Source organism: Agelaius tricolor, unplaced genomic scaffold, assembly GCF_023055355.1.
Source record: "Agelaius tricolor isolate 1412-34295 unplaced genomic scaffold, bAgeTri1.0.p SCAF_11, whole genome shotgun sequence".
NCBI lineage: Eukaryota > Metazoa > Chordata > Aves > Passeriformes > Icteridae > Agelaius > Agelaius tricolor.
Window position 1 is genome coordinate 3,276,484 of NW_027269271.1, and position 13,701 is coordinate 3,290,184.

Sequence of the window (13,701 nt, forward strand, 5' to 3'; positions counted from 1 at the left end):
TGAAAAAAGCTTAGGGAGCAGCTTGGAAAGAAAACCAGAGAAAACAGCAAAATCTAATGCCCTGGGGAGAGGCACCAACTACTCAGTGAAATTATTTTCAATGTAATTATGCTTAGAGTGATTTAATGCCAGACCCTCCCATCTAGGTGGGAAATGAGGCTGGGGAGACAGGAGCAGGAAGCCAAAGCAATAATGACCTGCCTTACTGCAGACAAGAGACTTTAATTACTTTCTATTGGAAAAGCCAGCATTCCACCCCAAGGAGAGCAGAAATTTCACATGAAAAACTGCAACAAAAGGATGATTTTGGTCAGGGACCTTTCTGTGGCCTGAAATAACATCCCTTCATCTGCCATGGGTACAATCCCTAAATCTAGGGTGCCCTGGCTGGCTGGGATATGTTTACACCAGACACCCTAAAACCTCTCCAGGGGCATTTCATCCTCTGGCTGCAAAAATTCTGCAGCCTCAAAGTGCATGATAAAAAAAAAGTGCATTGCTGGTCACAGTGATGCTTCTGACAAGGAACACACAGTGATGGGACTATGGAACAGAACAAATATCATTTATGCAGTCTGATATTTTGCTATTCTTGCTGCTTTTATTTGGCAAGGGGCCTTCTCCAAGCCTGACCTCCATTTCTGCTGCATTTTGTGGAGAAAAAAGCCAAAAAACAACCCCAAACAAACAAACAAAAAATTAAAACCAACCAAGAACCCTCCACAAACAAGAAACAGTGCAACTTAGGCAATAATATAATGCAGCATCAAGTAGAATCAAACAGGGGACTCAAATATCTTTGCTCATATATATTAGAAAATGCCCCAGTAAGGTAATTTAATAAAACTGGTTCAGCCTCTATTATTCACCCAATAAATGCACTATATTATATACAGAATAATATAGTATATATTATTATACTATATTATAATATAGTATATATAATAATAGTATATACTATAGTATATACTATATAATAATAGTATATACTATTATACTAGTTATAATATATACTATATTATAATATAGTATATATTATAACTAAATCTTTTATGCTTAATTTCTCAGCACTTGTTTGTCCTAAAACACAGCATTTCAAATAGATAGATTTTTTTATGTATATACACACTCTAGAAGAATACATTGCTGGTAAGTATAAATTCATTTTATCATTCAAACATGCAAGAGCTGCCCTGGAGACTGCTTATAGCTGCATTTGACAGTTGGTTTGTGTACCTCAGCAATGAATGCATTTGTTCACCCCTAAGAGACTGAGGAATTTGCTTCAGGTGGATTTTCCTTCCTCTGTAACCTAAATCAAGGCATCAGCATTTCATCAAAGCCAGTTTGATATTTATAATGCTGCTGTTGATTTCATTTTTTATCTCCTACATGAAGGGCTCAGGTACATCATCCTCCCACCAGGTTATTGTTTTTTCTTCTCTCCAAAACTGCAAGAGCTTGAATATTCCTCATTGTTTTACTCTAAGCTCAAGAGTGATTAACAACAGTAATACTCTGGGATTTGGTTTTATGTCTGTTTTTGTGTTTGTATTCCTTGTCCTCAACTTCAATACCAATTTGAGGGAATTTTTCTCATTCTCTCTCTGGAGTTACGTTGTAGAAAGCAGCTCTGCTGCCTCTGCAAAGTGTGAAAAAACAGATGGGGTTTAGATCAATATTTAGTAGACTTACAGTGGGTCTGGACTCCTGGTACCAAAAAGCAAAATGATCAGTGTGCAATCTGCCTTTCTACACTGAGGAACAGTAGGAAAAGATTTCCCAAGGGAATGATCAATGTTAGCCCCTATTTAAATTCTTCATCAAGCCTCAGAATTGATTTTTTGTAATTAAAAGTATAGCTGTCTTCTGTTAAAAGAGAAAATAAATTTAAGGGAAGAAATCACAGCAGGTGATGCTGCTTCACTCCATTCCTAAGAAGATACAGATACTCCACCTTTCCCAGGAATTTGAACTAGGAACTACCACTAATAGTTAAAACACTTTATTAAGAAACTCAGAGTTTCCAGACACATGCTCAAAGATAACATCACTGTAGGAGAGGTACAAATACTCAGAATTTTGGAAGAATAAGTTCTGTCCATACAGCAGAGTGGTATTCAATTTATTTTGACTGTGAACTTTGTTTTGTAAAATTCTGCAGTAAAGATCTGTCAAAGATCTAAATACAGATGCAGTCATTTTAAGCTCCAACACTCTTATTTAACAAGCTAGAGCCCCTCACAGTAAAACACTTAAAAGCATTTCAGAGCATTTAACTCCAGAAGAGGTAGCCCAGCCAAAAATATATTTACAGTTTCAGATTTTTATTTCAAGATTTTTGGAACAAGATCAGCATCTGCAACCATGCCAAAAACCCAAGTACAACTAAAGATTGGTTTGTTTTCATACCTCAAGGCAAATGAGCCTGTATCCTGCAGAAATCAAAATATATATCTTTTTAAATTGATGTTTTAGCAAGAAATTCTGATACAGCAAGGTCACAGCCACTACCATGGTAACGCCAAGAGAAAACAGAACATTGAGATTTCAAGTTTCAGGACAAATATAAGATAAAAGAGCTTCTTCCTCAACCTGCCCTGCCTAGAACAACACACTACAGAAGGCAGAGGTCCTGCCTGGACAAAGGTGCTGGGGTCAGCCAGCCCAGAAAAGGAAGAAGGAAAAGTCCTTCAGCAGGTCAGCTCAGCACTTCTAGCTCAGTTAAAAGCAACCAGGTGTGCACTGCTACCTGCCTTTTCTTTAGAAGTGTTTATGGCCCCCCCAAAAAAAGGAATAAATAAATGAAAAATGGAGTGAGGCAAGTCAAGGTGATGCCTTGTGAAGGCTGACCTAGAACAGAGACTGGACAGAGCTAAAGAATAAAGTAGGGATTTATTAAAGGCCTCAATGGATCCACCTTGGGCAGCACAAGAGCCCAGCCAGGGCTGCACCCAAGATGAACCAAAATGGTCACAAAATGGACAACAGGTCATGGGGTCTCTCACTTTTATAAGTTCTGGTCCAATTAACTCCACTGGAGTTAACTGTCCAATTATAGCTTTAAGTTATGAAGTCCCAACCTTCCTGTTTTTCTCTCTTCAGCCCACGTTGTTTGTGCTCTTGGGCCTGAGATTTGGATCATTTGTCCTTGGTCCCCAGCTAGAACAGGAATTGCTTTGTCTCCCTGCTCTGTGCACAGAGCTCACTATCCCCTAATATGAAGCCCAGACCCACACACTAAAGCAGCCCAGAATCTGAAAAACACAAAAGCCCAAACCTGAGGCACCAAAGCACACACAAAGCACACACAAAGCACGGAGCCATTTACACCCAGGGCTCCGCGGAGGCGCTGCCCTCAGCGCGTACCTGATAGTTCTGCAGCAGGATGAGGCTGAGGTAGAGCTCGCTGAAGGCCAATTTCAGGTCTCGGATGTTCCTGTGCTGGACCCGCTCCTCGTGGGACAGGTGGAAGACGGGTTTGCGGCGCCGCTGCAGCGTGGAGGCCCCGCTGGCCTCCTTCTGCGCGTCCAGGGTGGATTGCAGCTCGGTGCGGAGCGTGGTGAACCTGCGCTGTGCTTCCGCAAGCTTCTCTGTGGGCAGCGAGAGGGAAACGTCACCTGGGACGGTCACACACGGCCCAGCCAGCCCCAAAACCACCCCAAAAATCAAAACCACCCCAAAAATCCATTGAGGCGCCTGAGGGTGAAGCACGCCGTGCTATGCGGCCTTCCCCCATCACGCAGTACCTCAAGCGCTCTGCGTATTTCTCTTGTCACAGGATGGAATCACAGACTGGTTGGGTTAAAGGCCATGTCATTCCAACCCCCTGCCATTGACAGGGACACTTCCCACATGCTCCTTGTCCAACCTGGCCTTGAACACCTCCAGGGACTGGGCAGGCTCAGCTTCTCTGGGCAAACCTGTGCCAGGTCTCAGCACCCTCACAGGGAAGAATTTCTTCTTAATGTCTAATTCAAACGTGCCCTCTGTCCCTGCTCTGTGTATTTCTCCTTTTGCAGGATGGAATCACAGACTGGTTGGGTTCAAGATCATCTCATTCCAACCCCCTGCCATTGGCAGGGACACCTCCCACGTGTGCCTTTTCCAATCTGGCCTTGAACACCTCCATGGATTGGGCAGGCTCAGCTTCTCTGGGCAAACCTGTGCCAGGGTCTCAGCACCCTCACAGGGAAGAATTTCTTCTTAATATCTAATTCAAACCTGCCCTCTGTCAGTGTGAAGCCATTCCCCCCTGTCCTGGCACTCCAAGTCCTTGCCCAAAGTCCCTCTCCAGCTCTCTTGGACCCTTTAGGCACAGGAAGGGGCTGTAAGGGATCTCTGGAGCCTTCCCTTCTCCAGCTGAACACCCCCAACTCTCCCAGCCTGCCTGAGCAGAGGTGCTCCAGTCCTCTGGACCCACTCTAAATGGGGTCACATCCTTCTTGGGGCCATGACCTTCCTGTGCTGTGAGCCCCAGACCTGGATACAGAACTCCAGACGTGGTCTCACAGGGGTGGAGAAAAAGAGGAAGCTTTCCTCATTAAACCTACGTAAACCACACAAATTCCTCAGGAAAAAAAAAAAAATTAATAGGGTCAAATCAAGAGGCTGTCCCTTCAGCACAGACCAAAGCAGCATTAGCCAGGAACTGAGACCTCTCAGCTTCCATCCCAGCTTTGATTTCTAGAGAATCTCAGTCCAGCACCACACAAATTCCTGTTAGGGATGGAAGAGGCCCAGCCTGTACCTGGGGACTGCAAACCAGCACAAGGACAGTGGGACACTGTCCCAGCCAGCTTCCCCACACTGGCTGGACCCTAAATTAATTCTGCTTCATTTAGGGTCTCATCCAAATACCAAAGCACTGACCACACATCTACTCTGAGCACAACAGAAAAGCTGCTCCTCTTTCCCACATAAATCAAGTGCACCAGGAGCATTAGAGAAAAATCCTGTTAGACAATATTATGAAACATGACAGTGAGTAAGCAAAGCGTTTTTCAGATCTGTGCACCCACTACTGATTTTGTGTTTACTATCTTTTCATGTGACAGTAGGGAAATCAAAGAAGACAAACCCCACACTTCAAATGTGACACTGAATTTTGTAGCTCAGAGAGCAGCACGGCCCCTCTGCCAAGCTCCCAGCGACAGACAAACACAGCTCTGCTTTGATCAGGAGTTACAACACTGCTGGCTGCTGTACATGATCCACTGCAGTAATTCATCCCTCTTCTCCTCACTTTAGAAGCATTGCCTTGTTATTTATCTGATTAAAGAGGCCGTCAGCCTGCACTTAAATGTCATTTTTATGTGTTTTCAGAACGAGTCTCTATCGCTTTTCCTCACATCTCAAGTATGAAGAAGGTGTTCCTTTAAACATGCTGCTTTATGTACTCTCAGAAAACAATATTTTTGGCTAAATAACAACCTTTTAAAGCTAGAACCAGCATAGTTAAGACCATTATCGTTCTCTTTGTTCTGTACAACTGGTTCCTTCCAGGCTTTTCTTCCCCTGCTGAGCTTCAGTCACAGCTTTGGCATCTCTGTAGATAAGCAGGGTCACAGAGCAGGGGTGCTGGTGCTGGCCAGGTTCACAGTGTTGGAGCCACCTCCACCCAGCAGGACACCCAGCACTGCACCAGAAACCATAGAGCCACGAGGTCCCTCTACTACACAAAGCTCTGCCCCAACAGCCTCCTGGATGTCAATAGAATTCTCTTCATTAGTATCTTACATAACTCTATGATGATTCTCAATTGCTCCCCACTCAGATTTACTCTGATTTACTCTTCCTTTGTCTAACTCAATTCTGCTTAATTTTAAGAGCAAAAATACTCTGTAAATAATTTTACATTTGTGCATAGGGTATTTGCCAGAAGGAGAATGCCTTTCCTAACAGAAAATGGGGATCAATATAGGAAATCAAGTACAGAGGAGCCTGAAACTCTAAACTTCTTGCTTATGAACTTTATTAAAGGAAGAAGATTTAAAAAAGCAGGAAAGGGCAACTCCTCTCTGACAACTTCCACAGCTGCAAGGACTCCAGCAAACAGAGGCACTGCAGCCCACAGTGAGAATTGTCTGCCCACAGCCTACAACCACATAATATTTACCACAACAAGATCAGACTGCCAAAACAATAATCCCTCCCCACTTTGGGAACTCCCTCAGGAATAAGGAACAGATATCTGTTCAAATCAAAAGCCTTCATATAAATAAAGCTCAGAAGTTCACTCTCTATATTGAAAACATTTATTAAACCATCTGTGATACAGTGAAATTTCCTTTAAATCAAATCAGTAGATATAGAAGAGTTTAAATTAATATTTTCAATTGAAAGCACTGTTCCATTGTCCCTATGTCCAGAAAAATCCTAACATCCATCAGCCTAATAACACAATATTTGAAGAAAATACGATGCCTTGAAATATTTATATTTCATATTTATGACTGCAGCTATCCATAAAAAATGCCCCTCCTGAGAAACAGCCATCCTGTCACCACCTTCTCTCTCCTGCACTGACTCCAGTTATCCCATCCACAAATCATTTCTTCTTATTAAAGTATGATTTTTTTACCATTGAGACTCAATGCAGAAGCAAAACAAAACAAAACAAAGCGTGTTGCTGTTCTGAAAACCTCCTAGGGAATCGTCCAGGGAAACAGCAAAGCAGAATAGAAATTAATTTCTCAGTTTGCAGTGTACTCCAAAACCATTGAAGTGTCATATACCCCTGCCACTAATTTAGCACTGTCTATCACTAATTTAACATTCTGAAAAGTGACTTTAAAAAAATGTCACACAAGAGAGCTAAAAAAAAAAGCTTAGAAACTGGAACCACTCTTGTGTTGCAGCATTTTGCATGACCTGATGCCCACAGAGCCCTCAGCTCAAGTGTAATTTCATGGCCAAGACTAACAAGAAATCCAAAACCAGTAGTGGCAGACTTCAACAAAAGTGCTTGCCATAAAGCAGCAGCTTGGCCCAAAAAATGCTGCTAAAATCCTGACTGAAAGAGCCTAAAGTGTTATCACCTCAACCACGCAGCTCCAAGCTGGTTTTTGACTTCATTTTCCAAGTTTAAATGAAGGTTCACACATGAGGATGATGGAAAAAAGACTGTAGCACCAAAGAACCAGGAAAATTTCCCCCCAGATTCCAATTTACATGGGCATGGGTGTGATCAAAGGCTGTTTCACCAGACAGGAGGGGATCAACAGCCTGAACCTCCTGCCAGCTACACATTTTAGTTTTAGCATTCCTTCTCTTCCCTACTTGTACATTTTATGTTCAATATTTTCCTTCTCAATTTAAAGCCAGGGTTTCCTACAAATAACAATTCCTAAATTAACCACAGAAATGTTGCTGGCTACTGTTTAGCCAAGTCCTGATGATGGGTGATTTAAAATATAACAAACCTGTCATCTAGAAAATCCCAAACACAAACCAAAACTGGCCACAGATAAAACTTTAGCACTTGAATAGTGTTTTGGTTTAGGGTACATTTGGGAGAGAACTTTTGAAGGGTTTTTTTCAAAAGCAGATTGAATCAGATTTTTTCTTAATTGGTTTGGGAAAAATACTTCTTTGGAGAAAAGTAGAAAAAAACTGTTTATTTCATAAGTAAAGTATTTACTAGTCTAAAAAAATAATATTAAACAATAAAACCTCCTGTTGTTCTAAAAGAGATTATAAACTCAGAAAGTCTTTTTTTTGTGGGTTGTAGCTTGGCTTATTTAGTTTCTTATCAGTCCCTACAGTGCTGTAAATGTGGCTCAGGCCAGCTTTGTAACTTTTGTAACCTATTGTGTAGGGTTTCATATCGTTGTTTTCTACTTTTGTTTATTTCTATTAGTAAAATAATTCTAATAAATTAAAACTATTAGTTAAAAGAGTGTAGGCATTTACTAGGCATTCCTCTGCTGGAATCATCTGAAAATTTTACTGCAATTCTTCTGTCTTTCAGCTGGGAATGGATCTTCTTGAGCACAGTCCAAAAAAATTGCAAATTTTTTATCAAATTTGATTTAGTAAATGGCAGTTTTCCTTTCCACTGTGCTGGGATGTTGGGCTGGGGGATTAAGGGAATGTTTGGGGGGAGCACACAAGAAAGGGCAAAGAAAGGCTTTTGCAGCAGTGTTCCATGGAGGAATTGGGGTTCAGGACCAGGCCACCCCAAGAGGATGAGGTTATTTGTGCTGTGGGTGATGCTCACTGAGGAGCCTTCAGCCTAGGGAAAGATGATGAGGAGGTGAAGCAGAGATCAAGAGAAAATTTGATTTTCTTGAAAAATGACCAATATTTACTGTAGTAAAGACAGGGGTGTAATAAACTGTGTAACAAACCTGTAATAAATAGGATGTGCCAGGTCATAATCCAAGCCAACACATGCCTGGAGTTACAATAGGGTCCAACATGACAAATTTCTGACAGGATCAAGGGTAGGAACCACTGATGGAACATTTCTTGCTGCAGCTCAATGCTAATAACCCTAATAACAGGGTTTCCATTCTATGAAAGTCACGTCACTCTTCTGCAAATAAAAGCCTTATTTTAATCTTATCACAGGAGATTGTCAAATTACATGTATTCTCTCCTGGAACTTTTTGAAATGACAGCTAGCTGGGGAAAAAAACCAACCCTACCCTAAGTTATTAATGCCATTTTAAACAATGCTGGAATGGGTGTGTGCATGTGGGTGCACGTGTGGCAGCAGGTCCTCATTAGGGGAAATTATAATCTGTATTGTGCATCTAAATTGACAGAACTTCCTGCACAGAGTCTAGCTCCCAGTGCACAGGATCTGATATGGCTCAGAAAGGAAGTTTCTGAGCATAAAACCCTCAGATCTGGGATAGAAGCACAAGATCTCCCAGGGAACCAACACAGAGCAGTGCTCTGAGTTAGGTACGTACAAACTGCATGCAGAAAAATGCTACCAAGTGTGAAACCCAGCTGATCTAATAAAAAATAACAATTTCACCTAAAAAACTGCCTCTTGTCCTGACACCCACTGTGCTCCAGGGAGCTGGGAGAGCAGGCACAGCCAGCCCCAAGGAGATTTACTTCCCTAGATGGAAGCTGAGCAGAGGGAAGCTACAGGGCTCAGCCACTGCATCCATCATGCTTTCAGCTCTCCTCAAGTTCACAACCCAGATCCTGGCTGGCAGTAAAAGAGCCAGCAATAAAGTCAGCACCCAATGGTTATGAAAATATTTTTGCACAATTCAGCTGTGCCTTTGTTATCAGATTAAAATCAGAACTAAAAAAGGCTACCATATTGTGGTGCAAATCCTGTTTATAGCACTAAGTTAATAAATCAACGTTAAGAGGAAGCCAATGCACTGCTGTATCTACATTTAAATGCTTTTCTAGTTGAAACCCCATTTTAAACCTCACCAAAAGAGGCTGAAAATCATCTGAAATGTCATGGCAGGAGGAGCCAGAGCACACCAAGCCTTTTGTAGCAATTTTACAGGGTGAATTCCCAATTAACCTGTTGTTTTCAAAACACAGGATGGGAAGGCAAATTTTGCAGAGGAAACAACAAAAAGCAGCACTTGGTATATGACACCTAGAAATCCCCAGTCTTACCATCACAACATTTTTACTCAAAATACACAGCCCAATTGGCACAACCCAATTGCTGCTGGATTTTGTACTCCAGAAAGCTGCAGGGGTTTCAGTGAGAGTTCAGTGTTTAAAAACTTGTTGGACCCATCAAGATGATCATACACAGGCAAGCCCACGAGAGCTGTTCCTGCAGAAGCTCAGGAAACACCAGCTAGGAGGCTCAGCACACCTAAAACATGGCCAGGAGACTGCTAAAAAAAATAATAATTGAAAGACTGTGCCCTTTAGTTTGAAGAGCATCTCCATAAAGTTCAGCAGGATACCTTGAAAGTTCAAAGAAATGAAATCACCTGCCATTCATTCTCCCTCCAGGCAGGGTTAGCCAGGTTAATAGCAGGGTTGAGCTCCAGATCTGTGATTAAACCAGAGCAGTTTTCCACACAAACTCGCCCTCTAATTACCTGATGGTAGATCTGCCTCACCACTGTGGTTATCCTGAAAGTTTGGGACCTTCAGGCCCTTTTTCTGTTGTTGAATTTTCCACAAATACACACAAAATAAGCACCTTACCTGAATAGAAAATGTTGATTTTGGCAAGTTCTTTCTCACAGGTTTGGAAGAATTTCTCTTCAAACGTGGCAAAACATCTTTTCACCGTGTCCTCATCTGTGTCTACAAAACAAAATAGAAAAACAAAGAAGTTGTAACAGAAGGACATAGGGACAATTTTACAAGTGGCTGCCATGGAAATAGCTCTTCAGAGCAAATCCACCATCTTTGCCATGCAGAGGAAGAAGAACAACCAAGTCCAAAGGGCTGGAGGAAACACATACTTGCTTGTAAAAGGAATTGCACCAAGACAGAGAGGGACACACTCATAACAGCACCCTGACCAAAGTTCCCACCACCTTTTTGATCCCCCAAGTGTTATTTCAGACCACACAACTCCATTTTTGCTTCAAAGACCAAAGCTGACCCTAAGTGTTCACTCCAGCTTGGAAAACATTTATGTTCAGAAGGAAAACACCAAGTTTTTACCTGAAGCCAGGAGGACTCACTGGCTTCAGCCACCATTCCCACCTTCTCATCAGGCCAATCCTTCAAATACAAACCTAGCACCATAGCATACCAAAATTCATACACAAATCCATTGAGAAATCCATACAGAAAACTGTGTGGAAGCTTCCCTCCTGGAAAATAAAAGCTTTTCTCATAAGCAAAGTTGAAAGGAAAAGGCCTAAATTATGATGATTGTGATCAGATCCACAACTCTCCTTCACCCCACTGCTCTGGAACAGTTTTAATTCTTCTGCAAGAACTACATCCAATTCCATAATTAAAGTCAAAACTTGAAATTAAAGCAGCTATTCAGTCACCTTGTTGTAATAAAAAGTATAGTGCAGAATCTCAAAGACAGAATGCATTTTCTAGTAATTAAGAAATTAGTTTAATGAGTAAAAAAAAAAAAAAATCAAGACAGGCTATAATTACCCATTTCAGTACTGTCAAAAACCAAATGTTCCTAATGCTGAAGCAAAGCAGACTCTTCATACCCTCCCATAGTTACAGCCCCTGAATCTTCATGCACTCTCACAGATTGCAAGGGTTAGTGTTGACACAAACAGGAAAATTCAGATTTTATTATGGTCTCAACAACCTTGAGAAGCAGACCATAGAACCACAGAATTGCTTCAGGTTGGATTAAGATGAGTGAATCCAATCATTGCCAAGCCCACCACTAAACCATGTCTCCAAGTGACACATCCATGTTTTTGGAACACTTCCAGGGATGCTGATTCTACCAGATTCAAACAGATGTTGAAATAAATGTTATTAAATTGAGAAGACAAATGACTACAGTGAAGTTTCATTCACTATCACATATACATATTGAACTGTCATAACCAAGAAATCTCTTTCTTTTAGCAATAATTTCTCAAGAGAACATTTAAATACAAAATTTCAACATTTAGATTTTTCTGGTTTGGCTCTGATGTTAAGCACACAAATGTCAGCACCATTTTTAAGGGATGGTATGGAAAGAGCAAAGAGCACAACACAAAACTGCAGTGCAGGGGCAACTTTGGAAGAAGTCTGTCTTCTTTTGGAGTCTGATGATGCTTTAAAGAGAAAACAGAGAGAGAAAAGAACCAGTTCTGCCTGGTGTTTACAACTCCACCACCCAAGGGCTGGTAGAGAAGAATTCTCAAGGGCCCCAAAGCCTGTTCCAAACTCCAAGCTTTGGCTCCCAGGGTTATTTCCTTATCCAATTATTATAGTTGCAGCTCTGTGGCTACTCCTGAGGATGAGGACTCCCTCTCCCTGGAGCAAACAAACCCTGGGATGACAGGGCTTGGGCTCCTCTTTGCTGCAGGAGAACCACAGGAGGGTCACTCCAGCCCTGCTCCAGGGCTCTGGACCAAGGATGAGCAATCCCACTCCTCAGAGAGCTCCCACATGGATCCCTCCTCGTGGGCAGCCTGAGCACCACAGGCACAGAAAATAAAAGTATAACTGTTCTTCCTCACAGCAGAGTCACAGCAGTTGTAACATCCCAGCCTGGGGCCCTCCCAGTAAAGCTGATCTGAATTTGCCTCCAAGATTTCCAAATCTGTGACCTGACAGCAAAGCACAAGCAGGGGGAGGGGGTGAAGCAGCAGAAATTACAATTGTGCAATACCAAAAATGCAGAGATTTTATTCACTAGGTGCCTGAAACTTTGCAAGTAATAGTAATCAGGAGGTACCAAAGCAGAGCTGACTCTTTAGGATGGACCTGGAAGGCAAATTCTCAAGTTTACCCAGGTCTAGCAGAAAATTTTATCTAGAGGTGCTTTCTGACATGGGGGAACCAGCATTTCCTGCACTTAAAAATAAGTCATAAAGAAATAAAAGCACACAGGCTCACTGCTTTCCTCTTCCAAACCTCTTCCACCACAGTTTGCTTTTGTGTTTCAGTGCATTCATAAAATAATAGTAAGACCAAGCAAGTTTTTAAACTTACAGCACTGGAATTACCAAAGGATTAAAAAAAAAATCTCTTTAAGCATGGAATATACTTTTTGTCCATAAAGTCAAGCATGAATATTTCTGTGCAAACAAAATAGCACCTTCTAAGTGACCAAAAAGTTCAGTAAAGCAACATAGAGGTAAACTAACATAATTAATGCCAAATAACACAATTAATATCTTGTTTTGTAAATTATTGACCAGTTAAAGAAATTACAAATATGTGTGTTGAACAGTTTGACCATAATCCAAAGTTTAGAACAGGAAAATGGGCTTTGAACACAAACCAGCTCCTACTGGAAGCCCTTCCAAAACCCTTGAGATTAGGAATTCAGGTCTCTATCCCAACTTCAAAACACTGCTGACTCAGAGGAAAGCAAGTTCTACATAAACCATTCAAAATCCCTCTCCAAATGCCAAATGCTGCCTTATAAAAGATATTTTGCAGGCCAGGGTAGATGCCAAACTTTAAGATAAATAAATAAATTTAAAAAATCAGGAATCTCTGTGAAGAAAAGGCTTCCCTTTGGTGCTGGTCCCACTGCAGTTCAGTCATTGAGCTGCAATAATAGCCAAGTGCTGCCAAGGCTACTGCCTTTATTTATTTATTTATTCATTTATTTACTCACCCCCAAGGCTAGGACAGGACAAGGCTGTTTTGCCATGAGAAAATCCCAGTGCCAGACCCCTGGCCTTGGCTTCAGGAGCTCCATGACAACAGGGGCTGTTTCTAAAAGGCATCCAGCAGCTCCAGCTGCCAAGGAGGGCTGGCCCAACCTTCCTTTTGTTCTCTTTCTATAGCATTCATACTCCATTCACCCTCAGCTCCAAGCAGACTGTCTGATCAATACTGCACCTTCCAGACCTCATCCTCCCATGGATTCCCTGGCCTGAAGGAAATAAAAACCCACAGGAAGCCTGCAAATCTCTTGTTTTACTTGCAAAGGCCAAAGCAGCAGCAATCTGGATGTACTCCCCCCTCTCACATTTTCAGATTTGCAGACAGCTCAGATGTTGGCACACCCAAAACAGAACCTGAAGTTGAAAAAATAACATCCAAATGACATCCCTAAGTTGTCCCAAGCACTCGTTTCTCAGTGCTCCTCTCAACTTT

General features: G+C 41.8%; 1 protein-coding gene across 2 annotated transcripts in view; it reads right to left on the minus strand.

Annotated features, from left to right (window-relative positions):
* XPR1 (xenotropic and polytropic retrovirus receptor 1) overlaps positions 1-13,701 on the minus strand; it is a 116,200-nt gene that overhangs the window by 34,874 nt on the left and 67,625 nt on the right. For both annotated transcript variants that reach the window (XR_011680518.1, XM_071435845.1), the window contains exons 3-4: positions 10,150-10,251; positions 3,370-3,593 (exon numbers count right to left, since the gene is read on the minus strand). Coding sequence is in view for 1 of the 2 variants with exons in the window: in XM_071435845.1 (XP_071291946.1) it covers positions 3,370-3,593; positions 10,150-10,251 (326 nt within the window). In the remaining variant the exon portion in view is untranslated. The remainder of the gene's footprint in view (positions 1-3,369; positions 3,594-10,149; positions 10,252-13,701) is intronic.